The 20,175-nt window shown below is 42.1% G+C and overlaps 1 protein-coding gene across 1 annotated transcript in view; it reads left to right on the top strand.

The window, feature by feature from the left end:
• The window catches only part of pik3c2a (phosphatidylinositol-4-phosphate 3-kinase, catalytic subunit type 2 alpha), a 79,380-nt gene that overhangs the window by 17,063 nt on the left and 42,142 nt on the right, over window positions 1–20,175 (top strand). Inside the window, exons 3-4 of the mRNA XM_034684710.1 lie at window positions 13,689–13,786; window positions 14,595–14,755. Coding sequence (XP_034540601.1) covers window positions 13,689–13,786; window positions 14,595–14,755 — 259 coding nt within the window. The remainder of the gene's footprint in view (window positions 1–13,688; window positions 13,787–14,594; window positions 14,756–20,175) is intronic.

Raw genomic sequence — 20,175 nt, 5'->3', positions numbered from 1 at the left:
ACTATAAGCTTTGTCAAAAAGGAAAGTTTGAAGCCTACTCTTAAAAGTGGAGAGGGTGTCTGCCTCCCGGACCCTGACTGGTAGATGATTCCAAAGGAGAGGGAGTTTAGACGAAAATACCCGTTAGTTTCAGTCACATTTTAGTCTTTTCAGCCCTTCATAGTTTTAGTCAAAGAAAACTCAAAACATTTTGGTCTTTGATTTTTGCTGAAACATCTTCACTCTTTAAATAATTCATGTAATCGATCAGATATCGGTATCAAAGTTGTACCAAGTGTTAAAATCGTCAACACTCCTTTAACACTTTTGCTTGTGTAATATCTGAAGTTAAATAATTCAGCTTGTCCCTGCTAAAAGGTCAAAAGAAAACATTCTTGATGTGACCACTGTGACTGTATTTTGATTCTCTTGATTCAAAGAAAAATGCCATGACAGGGCTGTACTGCACATTTACGACGGTCCTTGAATTTTTAGATTAGATTAGATTAGAAAACTTTTATTGTCCCCAAGGGGCAAATTGTGTCGCAACAGCAGTCCACACATCCTATACATACAAGCAATACACACAACAACAAACACAAGTTCACAAATCAATTCAAGGACATATCCATATAACTTAACCCCTGTGGATGACATCATTCTTCCTGTGCATGAGACCAAGGCAAGGTCCTACAGCTTGTTTAAAAGCCCAACAGCTGAGGGAACAAATGATCTAAGATATCGGTTCGATCTTGCCCTCCTGGTGTAAGTGAACCTCCTCCCTGTTGGCAAAAGTCTAAACTCTGAAAAAAGGGGGTGGTGAGGGTCTTCAAGGATGGCCTTTGCCTTCTGAGTGGCTCTCACTTGATAGAGATGGCCAAGATTATTAAGATTAGTGCCTGCAGTGACAGGCGCACTGGACAGACAGTCAGTTCACGGCACTCTGAAATGCATCTGCATCTTTGATGACAAGGAGTTAATCCAAACTTACTAAATGTGTCTGATGTTTCACCAAACTGGATTAAATCAAGCTGTAGACGCCAAGCTTTTTATGGTGATCGCGGCAAAAACGGCAAACATCAAATATTAAACAGACGTTCCCCGGTTGTGTCTTTGTCACTAACGCACACCAGGGGGGTAAAAATCCTCAATGAAGATGAGACGGATGCATGGAGGTGAGGAGAGCTGGTTCATAAAGCACACCTGCTGCAGGTAGAGACCAAGCTAACACTGAGCCCCTCAGATAATAACTCAGCCTGTCACAGGAAGTCATCACGCCATCTTTAAAGACGCACAGCACAGGGGGAAACATGGATTCTGAATGTCTGACGACCCCATCGTCTCGTCAACGAAATCAAAACATATTTTCGTCAGAGTTTTTATTATCAGTGATGCACTTCAGCTCGTCATAGTCTCTTGACGAAATTACCACTGGTCCAAACCGGCCCTGAAACTGCCTCAGTGGAAAGCTGTTTGGTTTAGCTAGCATATAACGTCTCGGCACAGCACAGGCATGTGGACGCTCACTTGCAAGGAGGACCGAAAGCTGGTGGTGCTAGCTCTGCTAACCTTAGCCACACCCTGCAAACCAGTTTGACATTGTTTACCCAGCTGTGTTTAATAAATGTTGCTCTATTTTGTCTGCTTTCTGAGTGTTTTCTGCTTTGTTATGTTCCTGCAACAAAATCCCAAGGGCACACTCCTCTCTTCAGCTTGATCACTCTCCCGGCTGCTCTCCCTCCGTCCTCTTCGGTCCCTTTTCTGTGCCTCGTTAGTCACTTTTTTGGCTCCAGATCTAGGTTAGTGATAATCATCAGTCAAGCACATAACCATCTACACTTTAGCTGTCACACCTCACAGCGCCACACTGCCTGTTCAGACCTGGTCTGTGAAGCAAAGCAGGCAGCCAGTGAGTCATGAAGCACTCTCTGCCGTGTCTGGTTTAGGCATGGCATGTTCTTATCGCCCCGACTGTTTCAAGGAAGGTAGGTGTGCTGGATTCAGAGCTGTGTGATAGTCTCTGAGCAAGGCGGGCATGTCTGTATATGCTCTTTCTTTCACGCCAATGACCCGCAGGCTGTTTTTTTTTTTAATCCCAGCATGAGGCGTGATTCAAGATCGCATATCTCTGCAGGAGACGACAATATGCCATCATGCATTGTTCAGTTTCCCATCCAAGTATTGTACGTTTGAGTCTCTCCTTCCCCCGCAGACCTCCAGAAGCTCTCTCATTTCTCTCACACCTCCGCATCATCCCACTCCAGACTCTGCCCCATTTTCTTTTATTATCGCCTAATTACACCTCAAGCACCAACATTAAGTGAAGCAGCAATCTTCACACCCTGTAAAGGTTGCTTCAGCGATGAGACTGCAGGGTTAAAAGGTCTCGTTGTGCAGGGATATGCGTGTGTGTGTGTGTGTGTGTGTGTGTGTGACTCACTGGACAAACATCTCTGCGTCTCTTAACCTCTGACCTTGTTTACTTGCAGAAAACAGGAGACATATTGTGGATGAGGAGTGAGGAAGCAGGTACTGATGCACGTAACAAAAACAGCGCTAATGCGTTGAATTATGCAGTGTTTCAGAGGAGAAGCATCCCAGTGAGTGTGCAGACTGGTGGTGACTCAAAGGCAAACTAGATCCTGGGGAGAGGAAAATAAAGATCATGAAGACTTCTTCTGCACTGATAAATATCTATATCTATGCCTGCTTATGATATAGAAATGCTGCCAGTTCAAAGACCTGAAGGTTCATTTATAAACTTGAGTATAAAGTTTATACTTCAGTTTGTCTTTATTGATCCAGCTAAGATCGCCATTTGTGATTAATGAACTAGGTGATCTTTATCCCAGCTGGAGTCATGTGACCGAGGTTTTCCCACAGTAATCACTGAATCAAGGATTCTCCTCCTCCTCTCCTCATCCATGTTGTCTTTCTGGTCCTCTGAAAACCTCTGACCTGTTGACTCCAGGTCTGGCTCCGCTCATCATGACTTTGCAAAGATAGATCCCTACGTTTTAAACTGTGGGATCATCACGGCTCTCATGCTTCCATGCATCCTGTGTTGGAATGGATGTTTAGCAAAACGTCCACTAGAGGGCGCGACACAGAGTGGAAAGTTACCCCAAAATTGAAGAAGAAGAATCAAAGTTTATGTCACCAACAAACATCGTGACGATGGAGGAGTTATTAGAGGTGAAATCTGCGGTCTGTGAGGCTTTTAAATACTTCACGTTTCATGTCTTATGCAGCTTATCGTTTTAACTACTGGCAACACCGCCCCCTAATGGTTGTTGGTGGTACTGCAGTTTGTAGTCCACAACCGCAAGCTTGCAGAAAATTTGCAGAACTACAGACAAAACAAACGGAGCACAGAGCAGGACCGCCAGACAGCTGGAGTCATGTGACCGAGGTTTTCCCGCCGTAATCACTGAATCGAGGATTCTCCTCCTCCTCCTCTCCTCATCCATGTTGTCTTTCTGGTCCTCTGAAAACCTCTGACCTGTTGACTCCAGGCCTGGCTCCGCTCATCATGACTTTGGTTTGTTGTTGTAGTTAAGTGAAATACGATCTGGTGATAACACAGAGTGTTTTATTCTGAAAATTAACCGGATGTTTTCATTTTGTTTTGGTGAAACCTGACTTCCTGTCCCGCTCCATCTGCTCTGTTGAGATTGATGCGTCATGCTCCAGCATCAAAATAGAAGTCTTGTGTCTCTGATCCGGAGGACTCCGACCTGCCGGATCAGAGACACAGCCAGAACGCAACGGAGCGGATCCAGTGGAAGTTAACACATTGACTAGAATAGAAACCTATCTGATCTGGTGCCGTGACAGATCGGGGACCAGACATGGATCTGGTGGAATTTGGCTGTAAGATTTGGATTGTAGTGATGCTGTGTCTAAAGAAGCCTCTTCTATACATGGATCACCTGTTGTGATAACTGAACATCAAGTCAAACATTTTAAAACCCATGTAGCTTGTTAAAAGAGAAGAGGAAAGGTAGGAGGCGGGGCAGGATGGGACAGCAGGGTGAAAAAGAAGCAGAGTAAATGAACGTAGTTTGTGAACGAAGCTTGAGAGAAAAGCAGGATAAATAAATCGACTAAACTCAACAAGAAATGAAAAGACAGATGAGATAACGTACTTTAAAAAAGCTCACGTATCTCAGTATTTTCAACTGATACTGATGCTCACATCAAGTGGGCTGTGAGCTGAGCAGCTTCAGCCCTGCTTATTTCAGAGGACTCTTTTAAGGGTAAAAGTCCTGCGGTGTTCGTCTTTTGCAGGGTTTAAAGCAGAGGGTGAATTAAATGCAACTTTCCCTTTTATAAACAAACAGACACAAAAATAAGAAGTCTAAATAAAGCAGTGTGAGGTCAGAAATCAGGGCCTGCTCACTCCTCTGTGGGGACTAAAAGATGATGGCATGGTGACATTTTTAAAACGATCATTTCTTCATCTTCAGAGGATAACAGGACCTCACTTTCTCTCCAGATTTATGCCCCTCAGTTAGTTTTTGTCTCTTCCGTTGATCAAATAGTGCAGTTACAGAACTTGCCTGGATTGTTTTATCGCCCAGCCTCTAAACAAACTAACCTCTGAGTGTGTGCAGCTATCACTCCATCCCTCTAACCACACATTTCAAAGCCAGAGATTCACTTCATCACACAGGAAGTGCGAGTCCGTTACGCGTCGCTCTCTTCCTGATCGAAAGGAGAAGTTGCTCAGTGTTCTCTGGGCAGCTGGTTCCTCTGATGTAAACTCCCTGGCTTCTCACAAACTGAAATCAGTGCTGCGACATTCAACCAGAAGTGTTCCGACGATGTTTACGCACGCAGCCAAAAACATTTTAGCCGACACTTAGAGGTCGCTGAGTATTCACAGGGCTGAGAAAATCAATCTTCATCTCTTCCTCAGTAAGTGCTGGAGCGGCATGAAAGCATTACTCAGCGTTTCCAGCTCAGAGTTAGGTTGTAAAATGAAGCCTGCAGCTACTGTTGAGCTGAGACTTACACGTTGCAGCTTGAATTCAAACCTTTATTTTGTCTGTAAGCGACAAAGTTAAGCGTCTTGTCTCAAAGATTGGGAGTTTGTGTCCCTATTGACTTCCCAGCTTGTGATACTTTGACACATGAGGCTTCCCATGCACAGTCCAGTCAGCCTAGTAATTTTCATTAGGTTGGCACCGCTAACAGAGGAGGTGTCTGATGTCTACATGTTTACTGTAACTTAATGCCGACGTTGGGATTGGAATTACCAGCAGCCGACGGTTCTAGCTGTGGTTGCTCGAGTCTCTCAGTCCTGTGATGAGACACCGCAAAGTTCCTCTATCCACCATGTTTGTGTCTGTTAGATGAAATCTTTCCTTGAGTTCATATTCAAGATGAACTTTGAAGTGATGTAGGGCATAATTTGAACAAATTATCTCTTCTATACTCTATATTTGCAGTATGGTGCTCTATTCCAGTATTTGTGTTCATGTCAAACACTTGGTGCATGCAATTTACATGCAGTTTACCCCTTTCAGCTGCATTTTGTTGTGTGAAAGATGCAATACAAATACATTTAAGCTTGAAATCATGAAAAGCGTTGGTTGAGGCAGATGGCTGTCTAACATGAGTCTGGTCCTGCACGAGGTTTCTGCCTGCTGGACTCCAGCGACAACAGCTACTACTATCCGTCTCATCACTATCATCGCACTCCATCTCTCTCTTCATCTCCCTCCAATCCATCACTCCAACACGGTCTCAGCAGATGTGTGTCTAACATGAGTCTTGTCCTGCTCTAGGTTTCTGCCTGCCAGACTGCAGCGGGAACAGCTACTACTACTATCCGACTCATTACTATCCTTGCTCTCTGTCTCTCTCTTCATCTCCCTCTTTCCAACCCCAACACGGTCTGAGCAGTTGTCTGTCTAACATGAGTCTGGTCCTGCTCAAGGTTTCTGCCTGCTGGACTCCAGCGGCAATAGCTACGAAAAGTATTACCACTACTGTCCGTCCCATCACTATCATCGCTCTCTATCTTAATCTCCTCTATCCCTCTGTCGGACCCTGACACTGTCTCAGCAGATGTGTGTCTAACATGAGTCTGGTCCTGCTCCAGGTTTCTGCCTGCCAGGCTCCAGCTGCAAAAGCTACAACTACTACTACTATTCTTCTCATCACTATCCTCGCTCTCCCTCTCTCTCTTCATCTCCCTCTATCCCTCTCTCCAACTCGGTCTCAGCAGATGTGTGTCTAACATGAGTCTGGTCCTGCTGGAGGTTTCTGCCTGCCAGACTGCAGCGGGAACAGCTACTACTACTATCCAACTCATTACTATCCTTGCTCTCTGTCTCTCTCTTCATCGCCCTCTTTCCAACCCCAACACGGTCTGAGCAGATGTCTGTCTAACATGAGTCTGGTCCTGCTCAAGGTTTCTGCCTGCTGGACTCCAGCGGCAACAGCTACTTCTACTACTATCTGACTCATCACTATCACCTATCTCTCTCTTCATCTCCCTCTATCCCTCTCTCCAACACGGTCTCAGCAGATGTGTGTCTAACATGAGTCTGGTCCTGCTGGAGGTTTCTGCCTGTTAAAGGAAGTTTGTCCTTGCCACTGTAACTTGCTAAATGCTGCAAAGTGCTCTGCTCATGGTGGATTAAGATGAGATCAGACTGAGTCCTGTCTGTAAGATGGGACTAGATCTGATCCTGTCTTGATGTTGGGTCTTTGTTAATAATAGAACATAGAGTACGGTCTAGACCTGCTCTGTTTGGAAGAGTCTTGAGTTTTGATTGTTTCCTGATTATTATTATTTTTTCTGTAAAAAGGTTCTGGACAAAAATTGTAAAATAAACACCACTGATATTGTTCCCTGCATGTTTAAAAACTGCAGAGTCTCAGTATCTTTGAGGTGTCAGAAAGGTGCTGACTGTATTTCCCTCCCCTGCATCTTTAGTGCATGTGTCATATTTCCATGCAAGGAAAAACTATCATTCCTCAACATGTCTAAAAATTCATGCAGCAGCTCTCTTCAGTCGATGAGGTCAAGCTGAGCCCCAGAAAAATAGCAGGAATAGTTTAACGTCTGTGTCATTTTGTAGAAGTCACATGCATCATACTGGATTCAGTCTCACTGTGGAGCAGACTGAGGCCAACGAAGTGATGCAGTACACCCAGGAGAAAAACACCTCTGCTCTGCAGCTCACACTCGCCAAAACAGACACTCTTCAGGACAGTTATATGTGAGGTCTCAGTGGGTTTGGATAGTGTTGAGTAATTACTTTTGACAAGCTGCAAGGTCTTCCTGTTTGGAAGAAAGGAAATTTAGTCAAGGGAATAATCTATCTTCATTAAATTGTAATGATTCAACATCAGTGGTGTGTTTTAGGTAATATAGCTCCAAATCCCAACAAACGTTATCTGAAGACTCCTTCCCAACATCAAGACCGGATCAGATCCAGTCCCATCTTACAGACAGGACTCAGTCTGATCTCATCTTAATCCACCATGAGCAGAGCACTTTGCAGCATTTAGCAAGTTACAGTGGCAAGGACAAACTTCCTTTAACAGGCAGAAACCTCCAGCAGGACCAGACTCATGTTAGACACACATCTGCTGAGACGAGACCGAGCTGGAGAGAGGGATAGAGGGAGGTGAAGAGAGAGAGAGATGATAGTGGGGAGACGGATAGTAGTAGTTGTAGCTGTTGCAGCTGGAGTCTGGCAGGCAGAAACCTCGAGCAGGACCAGACTCATGTTAGACACACATTTGCTGAGACCGTGTTGGAGAGAGGGATAGAGGGAGGTGAAGAGAGAGAGAGATGATAGTGGGGAGACGGATAGTAGTAGTTGTAGCTGTTGCAGCTGGAGTCTGGCAGGCAGAAACCTCGAGCAGGACCAGACTCATGTTAGACACACATCTGCTGAGACCGTGTTGGAGAGAGGGATAGAGGGAGATGAAGAGAGAGAGAGATGATAGTGGGGAGACGGACAGTAGTAGTTGTAGCTGTTGGAGCTGGAGTCTGGCAGGCAGAAACCTCGAGCAGGACCAGATTCATGTTAGACACACATCTGCTGAGACCTACCGTGTTGGAGAGAGGGATAGAGGGAGATGAAGAGAGAGAGAGATGATAGTGGGGAGACGGACAGTAGTAGTTGTAGCTGTTGGAGCTGGAGTCTGGCAGGCAGAAACCTCGTTTTTTATGCTGTTGTGGACGAATCACTGTTCCTTATGGGATTTCGACCAATCAGAATCAAGTATTTCCTGTGTTTATAACTAGAAGTCTCTTGATAAGATGACTGTAGCAGAGTGTTGCAGTAGTTTAAGGTGATACTGGGACTCTGCATCTTTTTTTATCATCCTTTGTAAGTTTTCTGTCGTCAACACGCTCTCAACACCACAGCTTCCTCTCCACGACCCTCAACATCCTCCGTCATTAGGTCTCTAATCTTCCTTTCTGTGGTACAGCGTGTTCCCGGTGTTACAGTCAGAGCGGTGACACATCGTAGTGAAACCAGGGAGAAGGATTACTCAACATGTGAATCATATGGAGCTGTTCCCATGATTTCAGACACCAGGAGCTCTACGGCCACGTCCAACAAAAATCGACCCAGTGAAACAAAGCCCGGCCTGTCCCGCTGGAAGCCTGCTGAGTGTGTGTGTGTGTGTGTGTGTGTGTTGTACTGTGACAGTCGGCTAACACGACCTCTTTGGAGTATCGGTCCATGTTTGTTGTCACTGCAGAGGACTTTACTCAAACATAAACACTCCAGGCCTGCCCTCTTAGACTGTGAGAGTGTTTCCTCTCTGCCTCTCTATCATTTTCACTTCTTGGGTTTATCCCCCTCTTCCTCCTCTCCTGCTTGTTTCTTCTCCATGTAAACCTTTGAATGTGGAGCTCTATTTGTAAATAGTAACACTGAAGGATGTTAAAGCTGTAAAAAAAACAGTGAAAGTTGTAGTTGTAGTTTGTGCAGTGGGAACCGAGTGTCCTCTCTGTGTCCTGCTGTGAGGTGCAGGTGGTTTGGCGTCACGCTTGGCCTCCTTTCCCCGCTCCATGCTGACTTAGAGATTTCTATCTCCTTGTGTTAAGTCAGGTCAGTTTGCTGCTTTGAACAGTAAGTCTCTGCTCTCATGGCTGCACACTTCTGGTTTAAATGATGTGTTGGATAAGCCGACTGGATGTCATCGTGGATCAGTTTTTGGCTCTGCGGAGAGAAAAGAGAAAAGAGAAGGGTTATTAATAACATTCATACAAATATGCGTTTATAATTAAATCATGAAATGTTTTTGTTTCTCCTCATTGGATTTAGACTAAATGTGATTATGACTTTTAGAAAGGGATTAGCAGGCAGTTTGGTGATCGGATCCAAAAGACTCGAAGGCTTTCTGAAGAGTGAAGAGAGTCAGAGTTGTGGATGTTTGGAGGGAAGAGTGAAGAGAGAGTTGGGGCAGTGATGGCAAAGGCTCTGTCCCCCAAGGTCCAGGTACTTGGAGAACTCTTGGAGAAAATGGGAGAGTTCTTAAGGTGCACGACTACACTGAGGCTAGATTAAAAGTTGTGAAAAGACATTTAGCATGCTTACTTCTTTACCTCTTTTTTTTTTTACTGTAGCCTCTGTATGTGGGGCGCTTAGACTGCTAGGACACCAGCACCCCTTCTTTACCTCTTAAATGTATATGTCATACCCCAGTTTCTGACACGGCCTCTGCCCAATGACATATCACCAAAACAAACATGGGGGCAGCAACGAGAGCGTCGAAGAAGAAGTGATTCGCGCAAAAGACGCAAATTATTCGCTAGAGTTGAAATGTCTGAACCAGCGGATCTATCACGCTGCGATTGCCAATCATCGTGCAGATAATGAAGAGAATATTGTGTCTTTAATATGCAATCAAAAATAATGGATTTGAGAACAAAAAACAATTTTGCAAACAAAATTATGATTTGAAAAATATGAAATAATGCTATGAATAAAGGAAATATATTTGTGATTAAAAATGTATCTTTATAAATCCACTCTTTTTTTGTTACAAACAAAATTATTATTCTCACGAACCACAGATTCGTTTGCGTTTCCAGTTTTTGCGTTTGCGTTTCTACATAACTGTCATGGGCGGGACCTCCCCTGAGAGATGCAAGAAGCCTCCTGATTGGTCAGTCTCACTCAGAGAGACGGTGTGACAACTTCCGCCCCAACAAGTTGTTGCCGCGAAGGGAGACATATCAACATGGAGAAACAGGTACGTGTTGCGTAACATACCTGTCTATTTTCTGTCTTATTGGTGCTATTAAGGTTACACTTGTCGTTCGGTCTCCCTTTGCGGCAACAACTTGTTGGGGCGGAAGTTGTCACACCGTCTCTCTGAGTGAGACTGACCAATCAGGAGGCTTCTTGCATCTCTCAGGGGAGGTCCCGCCCATGACAGTTATGTAGAAACGCAAACGCAAAAACTGGAAACGCAAACGAATCTGTGGTTCGTGAGAATAATAATTTTGTTAGTAACAAAAAAAGAGTGGATTTATAAAGATACATTTTTAATCACAAATATATTTCCTTTATTCATAGCATTATTTCATATTTTTCAAATCATAATTTTGTTTGCAAAATTGTTTTTTGTTCTCAAATCCATTATTTTTGATTGCATATTAAAGACACAATATTCTCTCCAGACGTATGGACCAGCGGAGATTCATTCATCTGGAATATATGGGACACACTGATTCTATCTTTGTGCAGCTTCCCCAAACTCTGTGACTCTACCTGTTTTTATGGGATCAGGAATAAACAGGAGCTCACTGTGAGGATAGGGTAGCTCTGCCCCCTTTAGCATAACCGGCTTCCCCATCCAATGTCCGCAAGCTCAATGACGACAGACTACAGTGTGGCGTGGGAGCCCCCCTCCCTCTCGTGAAAATTCACATCTTGGGCACGTGTGTACACAGGATTTTGACGCGCGTATTCAGCGAGTCATTCGCGAATAGAGCGAGTAAGTCTGGTGCGTGTGAACGTGACATCAAAGCCTGTAGAGAACAGGATACAGGGCCCTGTTCCCCGACTCATGCACAGGACCAAGCCAAGGACATGTTAGAAAGTACTGAAGATACACCACGTCCAACAATAAGAAACAGTGGTCTCATTTTTTTTTAGATTACAAAATTAGAAAAATTTAACACCACAGTCGGCTGAGCAAACAAGATGCATGAATCAGAAACAAGGGACCAAGTTTTTATCATGTTTACAGGAATATAAATAACAAGGTTTTTCTTTGTGCATGTAAACACCAGAGGGAAACTCACACACACTCAGTGACAGCAGAGACAGACTTCAGCGTCCATCGACCCCAAAGAGGATAAGGCGTATAAACGTTGGATGAACTGTTCTCTCCATTGTCGGCCAAGGAAAAGTTACAGGGAGATTCAAAGTGTGTGTCTGTTTATCTATTCATCATGAAAATAAGAGCCAGATTAAAACACAATGAAAATGTCAGGCTGACCTCGCACTAACAAGTGTTCACAAACATCCTCCAGACCTCCTCTGGTTTCTCTTTCATCGTCATTTCAAATAAAAATCTGCTCTAAATCTTCCAGAATCACTGGATTCAAAATGTCCCTGAAGAAATCAAACTCTTGTCATGACATTTCAAACATTTTCCTTCATCCCCCCTCTCTCTATCTCTCTCTCTTTTCATCCCTGGTCTCTCCCTCGCCCTGAGTGATGTCAGACTCACAGATTTCCAACTCATGACTGAGCATTTTTGCAGATAGCTCCTAGTCTGGTGCAGGAAGGGGCGGGTCCCTTTCACTTCTCATTTCCTGTGCCACAGGAAACACATTCCTCAGCAGCTGGCAGTAAGTCAGCGGTAAAATAAGCCCCGAGTAACTACGAGTTCCCGGCAGCGGGCCAGCCTCGTCAAAGAGGGCTGCCTCTGCCTCAGGTTTTTTATTTATGAGAGTAACAGAGAGAGTAACAGAGAGAGAGACATTTACAAACCTTTGACCTGAGTTCTCTAATTCTTTGTGAGTAAAGAAATATATTCTCTCTAAATTTTGCACATCAAACATTTTCAGAATTCCAGTTTGAACTAAACTTTAATGAAATGTTGAGCTAACTATCTTCTCACAGTTTCAGAGGCAATAATAAAAGAGTTAGAGGAGCTCTGTTGGCTCTGCTGACATGTGTTCACTCAGTAGGATTCATAGCTCTGAGGTCTTTTTAATAAAACTGCCTCTTCAACAATCCTCAAACACAAATCACAGCAGAGACTAAGTCCTCAGTCCGTCCTGTTAAACTGATAAACGGGTTCATAAGTCCTGAGCACTTTAAATGACAAACACCAGGCGGTCACTCAACGTCTGTGTCCACACACTCTCCATCTGGCCTCTGTGTGAGAGGAGATATGCACACATTTAATTCATACTTAACTCCTTTTATTTATGCAGCACCTCTCATACATTCAAGCATGCAAACATAAGTGCTTCAGAAAAGAACAGAGACAGAAAACAACAGCAATGGATACAATGATACAAGTCTTAAACAAGATAGAGGAATGTGATATGAAATATTATAAAGATAAAATAAAATACTTAAAATAAAATAAAATAAAATACTAAAAAAAATTATTAAACTGAAATACATTACAATAAAATGAGATACATTAAAATAAAAAAATTTAAAAAATAAATACATTAAAATACTTAGAAAATAAGATAAAATACTAAAAAATATAATAAAATACATTACAATAAAATGAGATACATTAAAATAAAATATTTAAAAAAAATAGATACAATAAAATACTTAAAATACATTAAAATAAAAAAAATACTAAAAAAAGTATTAAACTGAAATACATTACAATAAAATGAGATACATTAAAATAAAATATTTTAAAAAAATAAATACAATAAAATACTTAAAATAAAATAAAATACTAAAAAATATAATAAAATACATTAAAATAAAATAAATTAAATGCATATATAGCAGCCCTCTGCATTAATCAAACCAAAAAAGATTATGGACTGAAAAAGTGTCAATTACTAATAATACATTGACCTCCAACCCAGAAGTTGTTAGATTTGATATGTATATGTGTGTAATTTTATTTCCTTGTTAAACTGTGAAAGCAGTGAAAGAATGTTGGAAAAATAAATACTAAAAAAATAAAATTAAATACATTAAAATAAATCAATCAATCAAATAAAATCAGATAAATACAAGAAAATACATTTTTAAAAAGGTAGAATATAATAAATAAAAATGAGGCTATGAAACATCATAGTGGTGATAATGCAGTCCAGGGCTAAAAGGAAATTACTCCAAGTTAAAAGCCAGATTGAAAAGATAAGTCTTGAATTTACTTTTAAAAACACCCAGAGAGCTCGCCGTCTTAATGTCCAGAGGAAGCGAGTTCAGAATTTAGAGGCATAAAAACAGAAAGCTCTCTCTCTCCTTGTGAGGGACACATGAGGAACATTTAAAAGGGAAGCACTCGATGACCTCAGTGATCGAGCTGGAGCAGGAAATGACAGATCTGTGATGTATGGAGGAGCTTTAAAAACAAGTAAAATAACTTTTAAAAATCAATTCTAAAAGGAATAGGGACTCAGTGCAGAGTCTTATAGAGAGGAGTTATGTGATCCGTCTTCTTTTTACCTATCTGTCCAGCTCCCTGACTCAGTGTCTCTTCTTCTGTGTCTCTTTTTCCTGCAGGACAAGGTGAAAGGAAAAGGCTTGGTGAAGAATGCCGCTCTGGATGAGCAGGATGCTCAGAACCTGGAGGTTGTCGCCTTCTGTGAAGACGTAGCAACGTAAGACCCTCATGTTGCCTTAAAATCAATGTACTCCTTCCACTACTGTTGACCCTTTTTTTAGTGCTTTTGAACCCTGATTATCTAAATGTCCAAGATCCATTGACAACTGCAGGAGAGACACGGCTTATAAAAGTCATGTGATCACCAAAGTTCTCAGGAGTCATCCTCTGGGGACCATGAATGTCTGCTGAAAAGTCTGCAGTTGTTTTGAGATTTACATCTGAGTGTATGCAAACAGCATCATATCTGTTGTTTGTATGTAACTGTAACTGTAAATACATACATGTTTCTTTGCGTGCACACATAATTGCATGCTTGCAATCTGCTGGTTTCCTGAGCATGCACGGACTCTGATAGTTAGTTTGGGTGGAGTGATGATGAAACTGCGCTCAGGGAATCCGCTTTGATTATTACAGAGTCCACGCCCGCTGAGCGTCCAGAGGCTTTACTGCCTGATGTTGGTAAACACTCACTCCACGTAATTAACCTCCAGCTGGATGTGAATGAAAGGAGATGATTTGAGATGATTGAGTTTCTCCTCTGACTTCAGTCCCAGAGAAGATGTTCAAGCACATTTGAATAGATTGCATCTTAGAGTGCATTCAAATCCTATTTTATTTAGATGCATTTCCTTCTTCCTTTTCTTCCTCCGTCCAGTTTGTTACACAACTCATGATCTCATCCACGCAGTTTGATCCATGCCAGGCTGGCTCCGGTGGACTCTGCTGTGTTTTCATTGGCCGAGTAAACCAGAGTACAGACCAAACTGTTGACTCTGCTCTGTTGTTATTTTTTCTCCTGCCAGACTGCGCTCCAAGTTCCCTCATGACGACAGGTCCACCAACCCGGGCTACGTCCTCAGCCCAGTCATTACCCAGAGAGATGCTGGAGGAGACAACAGCTGCTCTGTGAAGGTTTCCATTGAAATCCCTGAGTCTGAGCAGCCGGTGACCTTCACCTGTGACGGTAAGAATACAGACACTAAGCGTCTGTAAGATACCTGTCTTTGAATCGGGTCCTAAAGGATGAAAGGAAGAAAGATTGAACTTCTAAAAGAGAGGAAGTTCAAACAAAGTGGTGCGCTTTTTTGTTGGGAACACAGAAGAACATAAAAGTTTATTCATCTGTCTTTATCATCTTGAAACTGCTCTACACATCTACAGGTAGTGTTAAAATAGCTGAATAACAACCCATGTGTAGGATCACAAACAACCCACTTAGGGATGTTACTCAGCTTTTCTTTTCTAAGTCAAGGGTGATATGCCAACGTTTTTTAATATTGTCATAATGAAGTGTCCGATTGAATGAAGGCTTTTCAGTTTATTTCAAGAAGAGTGTCCTTTATTCCTTTTTTCAGATCCAAATTAGCTGCCACTAACACAGCAGCTACTCTTCTTCTACTTCCTGGAGTAGAATCTGAAATATTACTTCAAATTTCACTTCACCGATTATGTGGCACTAACTCAAACCTTGCACAAACCTCTGATGTCTGGATGTTTCATTTTCCAGAACCTGCAAACAAAAGACCTCCTAAAGTTTCTCTTGAGTCACCCAATCAGCAAAATGATTCTGTTCTAGTGGCGCTCCAGGGTTTTATTGTTGATTATAAATACAAGATCCAAGGGTAGCCGCTTCCTCCGGTCTTTCCCCGTTTTCTGCTCCCTGCATTTCCTGTCTCTCCTCAGCTGTCCTATCAAGAAGGAGAAAATTCCCCAGAAATATAACTTAAATACAAGATTCAAGGTCTCTATTAGTCACATGCGTATAGAGCTGAAATGCAATATCAATCAATCAATCAATCAATCAACCTTTATTTGTATAGCGCCAAATCACAACAAACGTTATCTCAAGACGCTTTTACAAACAGAGCAGGTCTAGACCACTCTATGTCAAATTATGAACAGAGACCCAACTTCAAGACAGGGTAAGACTCAGTCTGACCCCACCTTAATCCATCATGAGCATTGCACATCGCAGTATTTAGCTAGTTACAGTGGTGAGGACAAACTTCCTTTTAACAGGCAGAAACCTCCAGCAGGACCAGACTCATGTTAGACAGCCATCATGCCTCGACTGAGTTGGGTCTTGAAAGGGGGATAGAGGGGAGTAAGAGAGAGAAGTGATAGTGATGGGACGAGTAGTAGAAGCTGTTGCCGTTGGAGTCCAGCACGTCCGTATCAATAACCTCTCAAAGACACATAAACTTAGATTTAAAGGCACTATAAGGGATTTTTAACTCATTTTGAAATAGTCTCACTCTTCTACTGATGCATCGTCATGACCTGCAACGTAAAATTAGAGTTTATGTTGGCGTATGAATGCGTCACTGTGGTTATATTTACGTCATTCAGACATTTATTCAGACACCGGAGCTCACATCACGACATCAGGTAACCTTAAACCGGTGTGTCTACTCACCTTCTGTAAGCTAACTAACGCTACTTAGCGGTTACAAAGTTTAGCCGTTGAAACGTTGTCTTGAACGAAAAAAAAGGAGTGTTAAAAAAGAAGATCTGTGTTCATTTGTTTGCTTCAGTAACAAATGCACGCTTTGGCAAGATGGGAAATGTAGTCCTCATCCTGCAAAAACACTACCCATTTCATCCACAGGGGTCACTATAATCAACACAACATGAAAACTCCTTACAGTGCCTTTAAAAGTCTACAACCAAGTTTCATCCATGGGAAACACCATCCCATTTAAGACAAGTAAAAGAGGAACCTTGAACTAGGGGTGAGCCCGACTAAGGATTTGCTTAGTCGAATCTGATCCATCAGATTTTGCCCATAGTGGATGAATAGTGGAATGTTTGTTGTTTTTCCTTATTGACCCAAAGTCTGCATGATGGTGACCGCATGACAATATTACACATAACCCTTTACAATGAAGAGACTCATAGCTTAAAGTAAAAGGGACAACAGAATATTATAAGTATAAAACTTAGATTTTTTAAATCCATATTGCAAAAACAACGAGGTGATGAAGGAGAGAAAACTCAAATAAGACTACCATCCGTTAAACATGGAACAACGCTCCACTATAGAGAAAGGAATCAGGAGATATTTAAACAGTGTTCACACAGCAGAGAGCAGCACTGCAGAGGGTAGTCTGTCCAACTTAAGGCTAAACATTTGTATAATGTTCAAAATCAAACCTGAACCAGCTAAAGGGTTTTTAAATCTCTTAACAGAACCTTTTAAAACTGTCTTTCATCGCGTCTTTGTCCGCTTGAGTCTTTTCAAATTGTACGTGAGGAAAACCATCGTGTGTACGGGCAGAAGTGCGCTCCTTGCTTTGTTGACTGTAAATCCTGTCTTTGAGAATATCCTCTCTGATGGTGTGGAGGTGGATGGGATGCTGTGGATTGTTTTTGAGGCTTCAGACAGCTTTGGGTATCCCTCCTCGTTCTTTTGGCCCCGTACAGTTTTTGTGTGGTCCGGTAATCCTTGATCTCACAGCCCTCTTCATGAAGCTGCTCCTCATCTTCATCACTAGTTTTTAGGATCAACTGAAGTTTTATTTCCTGACATTTTGAGCTGCCATGAACGTAGAAAGATTTAAAGGCCAGCTGAGGTACGTCTGCTCCATGGGAGAGTCCACCTTTAATTACCAGGGGAGATTTAATTACCACTTTAAGGAGATTTAACACTTCAAAAGCTGTTCTCAGAATTACATTAAATAAGTCTACATTTATATCAAAATAGGATATATGAGACACTATTTTTACAGGAAACAGGAAAATAATGTAAAATTAGACATTGAGCACCCCCATGGTTTGAATGGAATGATCCACGTTTCATATGCAAATATTCAACTATGAGATTGGCAGTCGACTAAGACTCGTTAGAACGAATCGTCAAATATTCAACTATTTGGGGTCACCCCTACCTTGAACCCTCTTTGCCTCTCAGAGTGAGCGGCTCAGATTGCAGATATGAGAGTTCTGAAGGAGGAAACGACATTTACAGCTGCCAAACTCCTTACCCCCTCCCCGCCTCATTTTTTCTCTTTCTTTTGGGTTTTTTTTTCCATCGTGGGAAGTACACTTTGTTCCTTTTTCTGCACAAATAAAGGTTTGTCCCCGTGCCATAGTGTAGCCATGTTGGGCCAAAGGGACTGGAGCCTTGTTCTTTTTTTTTTTAAGGTTTCCTCTGCTGGCTGTTTGTGGAGCTGTTATTGGCCAACCCTTCGCTATGCACGCACAAAAGTTCAACCCGAGTGATTGACGTGTCTTTTTAGACCTCAAGCTGAGCACACTGGAGGTTGTCTGCCAGTCCTGCAGGCTTTTTTTGTTCGACATGTTACCCTGACTGTGCGACCAAGTTCACGACCGTCTGTGTGGGTCCCTGAGGATCAGCGTTAGGCCCTGTCCCTGCTCTGTGTTTCATTGTCTGTGTATATATTTGTCTGACAGTTGTTTCTCCTATGACATACATTTATGCATAAGCAGGCCCTCAGCCCTCTGGAGTGTGTTTATGTAACTGTCCCACTGACCCAGACTCCGCTCCGTGCAGCCTCCTTTAACAGAAACAACCTATAGGAAGTTTATTCACCATTTCCCTGTTTCTGGATCCGACGTATACTTTCCAAGTTTCCTGCGTTGATTCCTGGCTCGCTCGTCTTCCTGCTGCTGCTCGGGTCACTTCCTAGATGTGCTTCCTTCTTTCCTAGCGTGCTGTCTCGTTGCTTACTTCCTGGTTCACATCGTATGTTGTCAGCAGCAGCAGCAGCAGCGTGTTGACCCACATTGCTGCTGTTTGGATTCCTTTACTGGAATCTGCTCTCTGGAACAATAGAGCTCAGTTCAGCTTCGGTAGAAGGATAAAGAGAGAGAGAGGACTTTCTTCTCCTCCTTTTTTACTGTCACCCTTTCTTTTCCAATGGGTGGAATTTTTCTACATGCTTGAACTCTGGAAAACTTTGAATCCGTCTTGATTTCATGATTCTTCCTCAGACATGAAGACGAACACATTCTTGCCTCTCTCTTGCATGAGAACAATTTCCTCCACCCTGGTTTCCGTGCAGCATCTCCTCATCCCTCCTTTCCAAAAGATTAGCGGGAGACTGTGTGTCACTGAAAACAGGACAAAGGTTTGCCCGTTACTCGAGCTGTCGTTATCTTAACTTGAAAGGTCTTTACCGGTACTTTTGGAGTCGTCTCATATTTGGGCCGTGCAATAACCCGGCAATAACTGTCATAAAAGAAGATGAGGATGTTCTGAAATATGTCTGGAGTTATTCTATCGTTTGCACCCCTGACTCGACTCCTTTGCTAGAGAGCAGCTCACAGAAAGACAGCCAGCTCTGCCAGGGCTTGGCTGTGAACTATCAGGCTTCTGGGGATTCCTGACATACTGTGGTGAGAGAGGAGAGATGGAAGGAGTGAGGGAGGGGAAATAAGAAAGAGAGAAAGAAAGAGAGAGAGAGGGGGAATTCAATTTACGAGAGATTTATGGGGGAAGAGGGTGATGAAAGCATCGCAAAGGGAAAAAGGGATGACTCAAGAATGTTTGATGTATTATTAAAGAAATCAAATGAATGGAGAGAGAGTGACGGATGGAAGAAATGCTGGAGGATGGCTCAGGTTTCTGTCTGCGGCTTTCAGGGTGTTGGAGAAACCGTGTTTCTCATTTTACAGACGAGACCTTCACCGACTCCCAGAACCTTTTTATTGACATGCTACAGAAAATGTAGGATTCAAACTGCTGCAGTGGGATGCTACAGCAAATACACAAACATGATAGCATGCCTGTACGTGTGTGTGTACGTGCATGAACCGTGCTTTTGTATTAAAGGTTGTTTAAAGGCACTGGTTCATTGATTAAAGGGACAGTTCAGAGTTTTTGAAGTGGTTGGTACGGGAAAGGTAATAAAGAGTTGTGTTAGTATGAAGGCTGAAGAAGCTGGCTTGAATGCCAACACAGAATCTAAGCTGTCGTAACACTGCAGATGACTTCCAGAGTTAAGATATGATAAGATAGACTTTATTTGTCCCCTGTTGGGGGAAATTTCTTTTGTTACAGCAGCTTACAACACGGGACAGGGGAATACAACAATGTACTAACATAGTTAAAAAATATAATAACAGGGATAATAGCAATGACAAGGGTAAAATTAAATAGAATAAAATAGTATAAAATAAAATAAAATAAAATAGACTAAATAGAATAAAATAAAATAGTATAAAATAAAATAAAATAGAATAAAATAAAATAGAATAAAATAAAATAAAATAGAATAAAATAAAGTAAAATAGAATAAAATAGAATAAAATAGAATAAAATAGAATAGAATAAAAGAAAATAGTATAAAATAAAATAGAATAAAATAAAATAGTATAAAATAAAATAAAATAAAATAGAATAAAATAAAATAAAATAGAATA

The sequence above is a fragment of the Notolabrus celidotus genome, chromosome 6 (genome assembly GCF_009762535.1).
Source record: "Notolabrus celidotus isolate fNotCel1 chromosome 6, fNotCel1.pri, whole genome shotgun sequence".
NCBI classification, from domain to species: Eukaryota; Metazoa; Chordata; class Actinopteri; order Labriformes; family Labridae; genus Notolabrus; species Notolabrus celidotus.
This window is presented reverse-complemented; position numbering and strand designations above follow the sequence as displayed.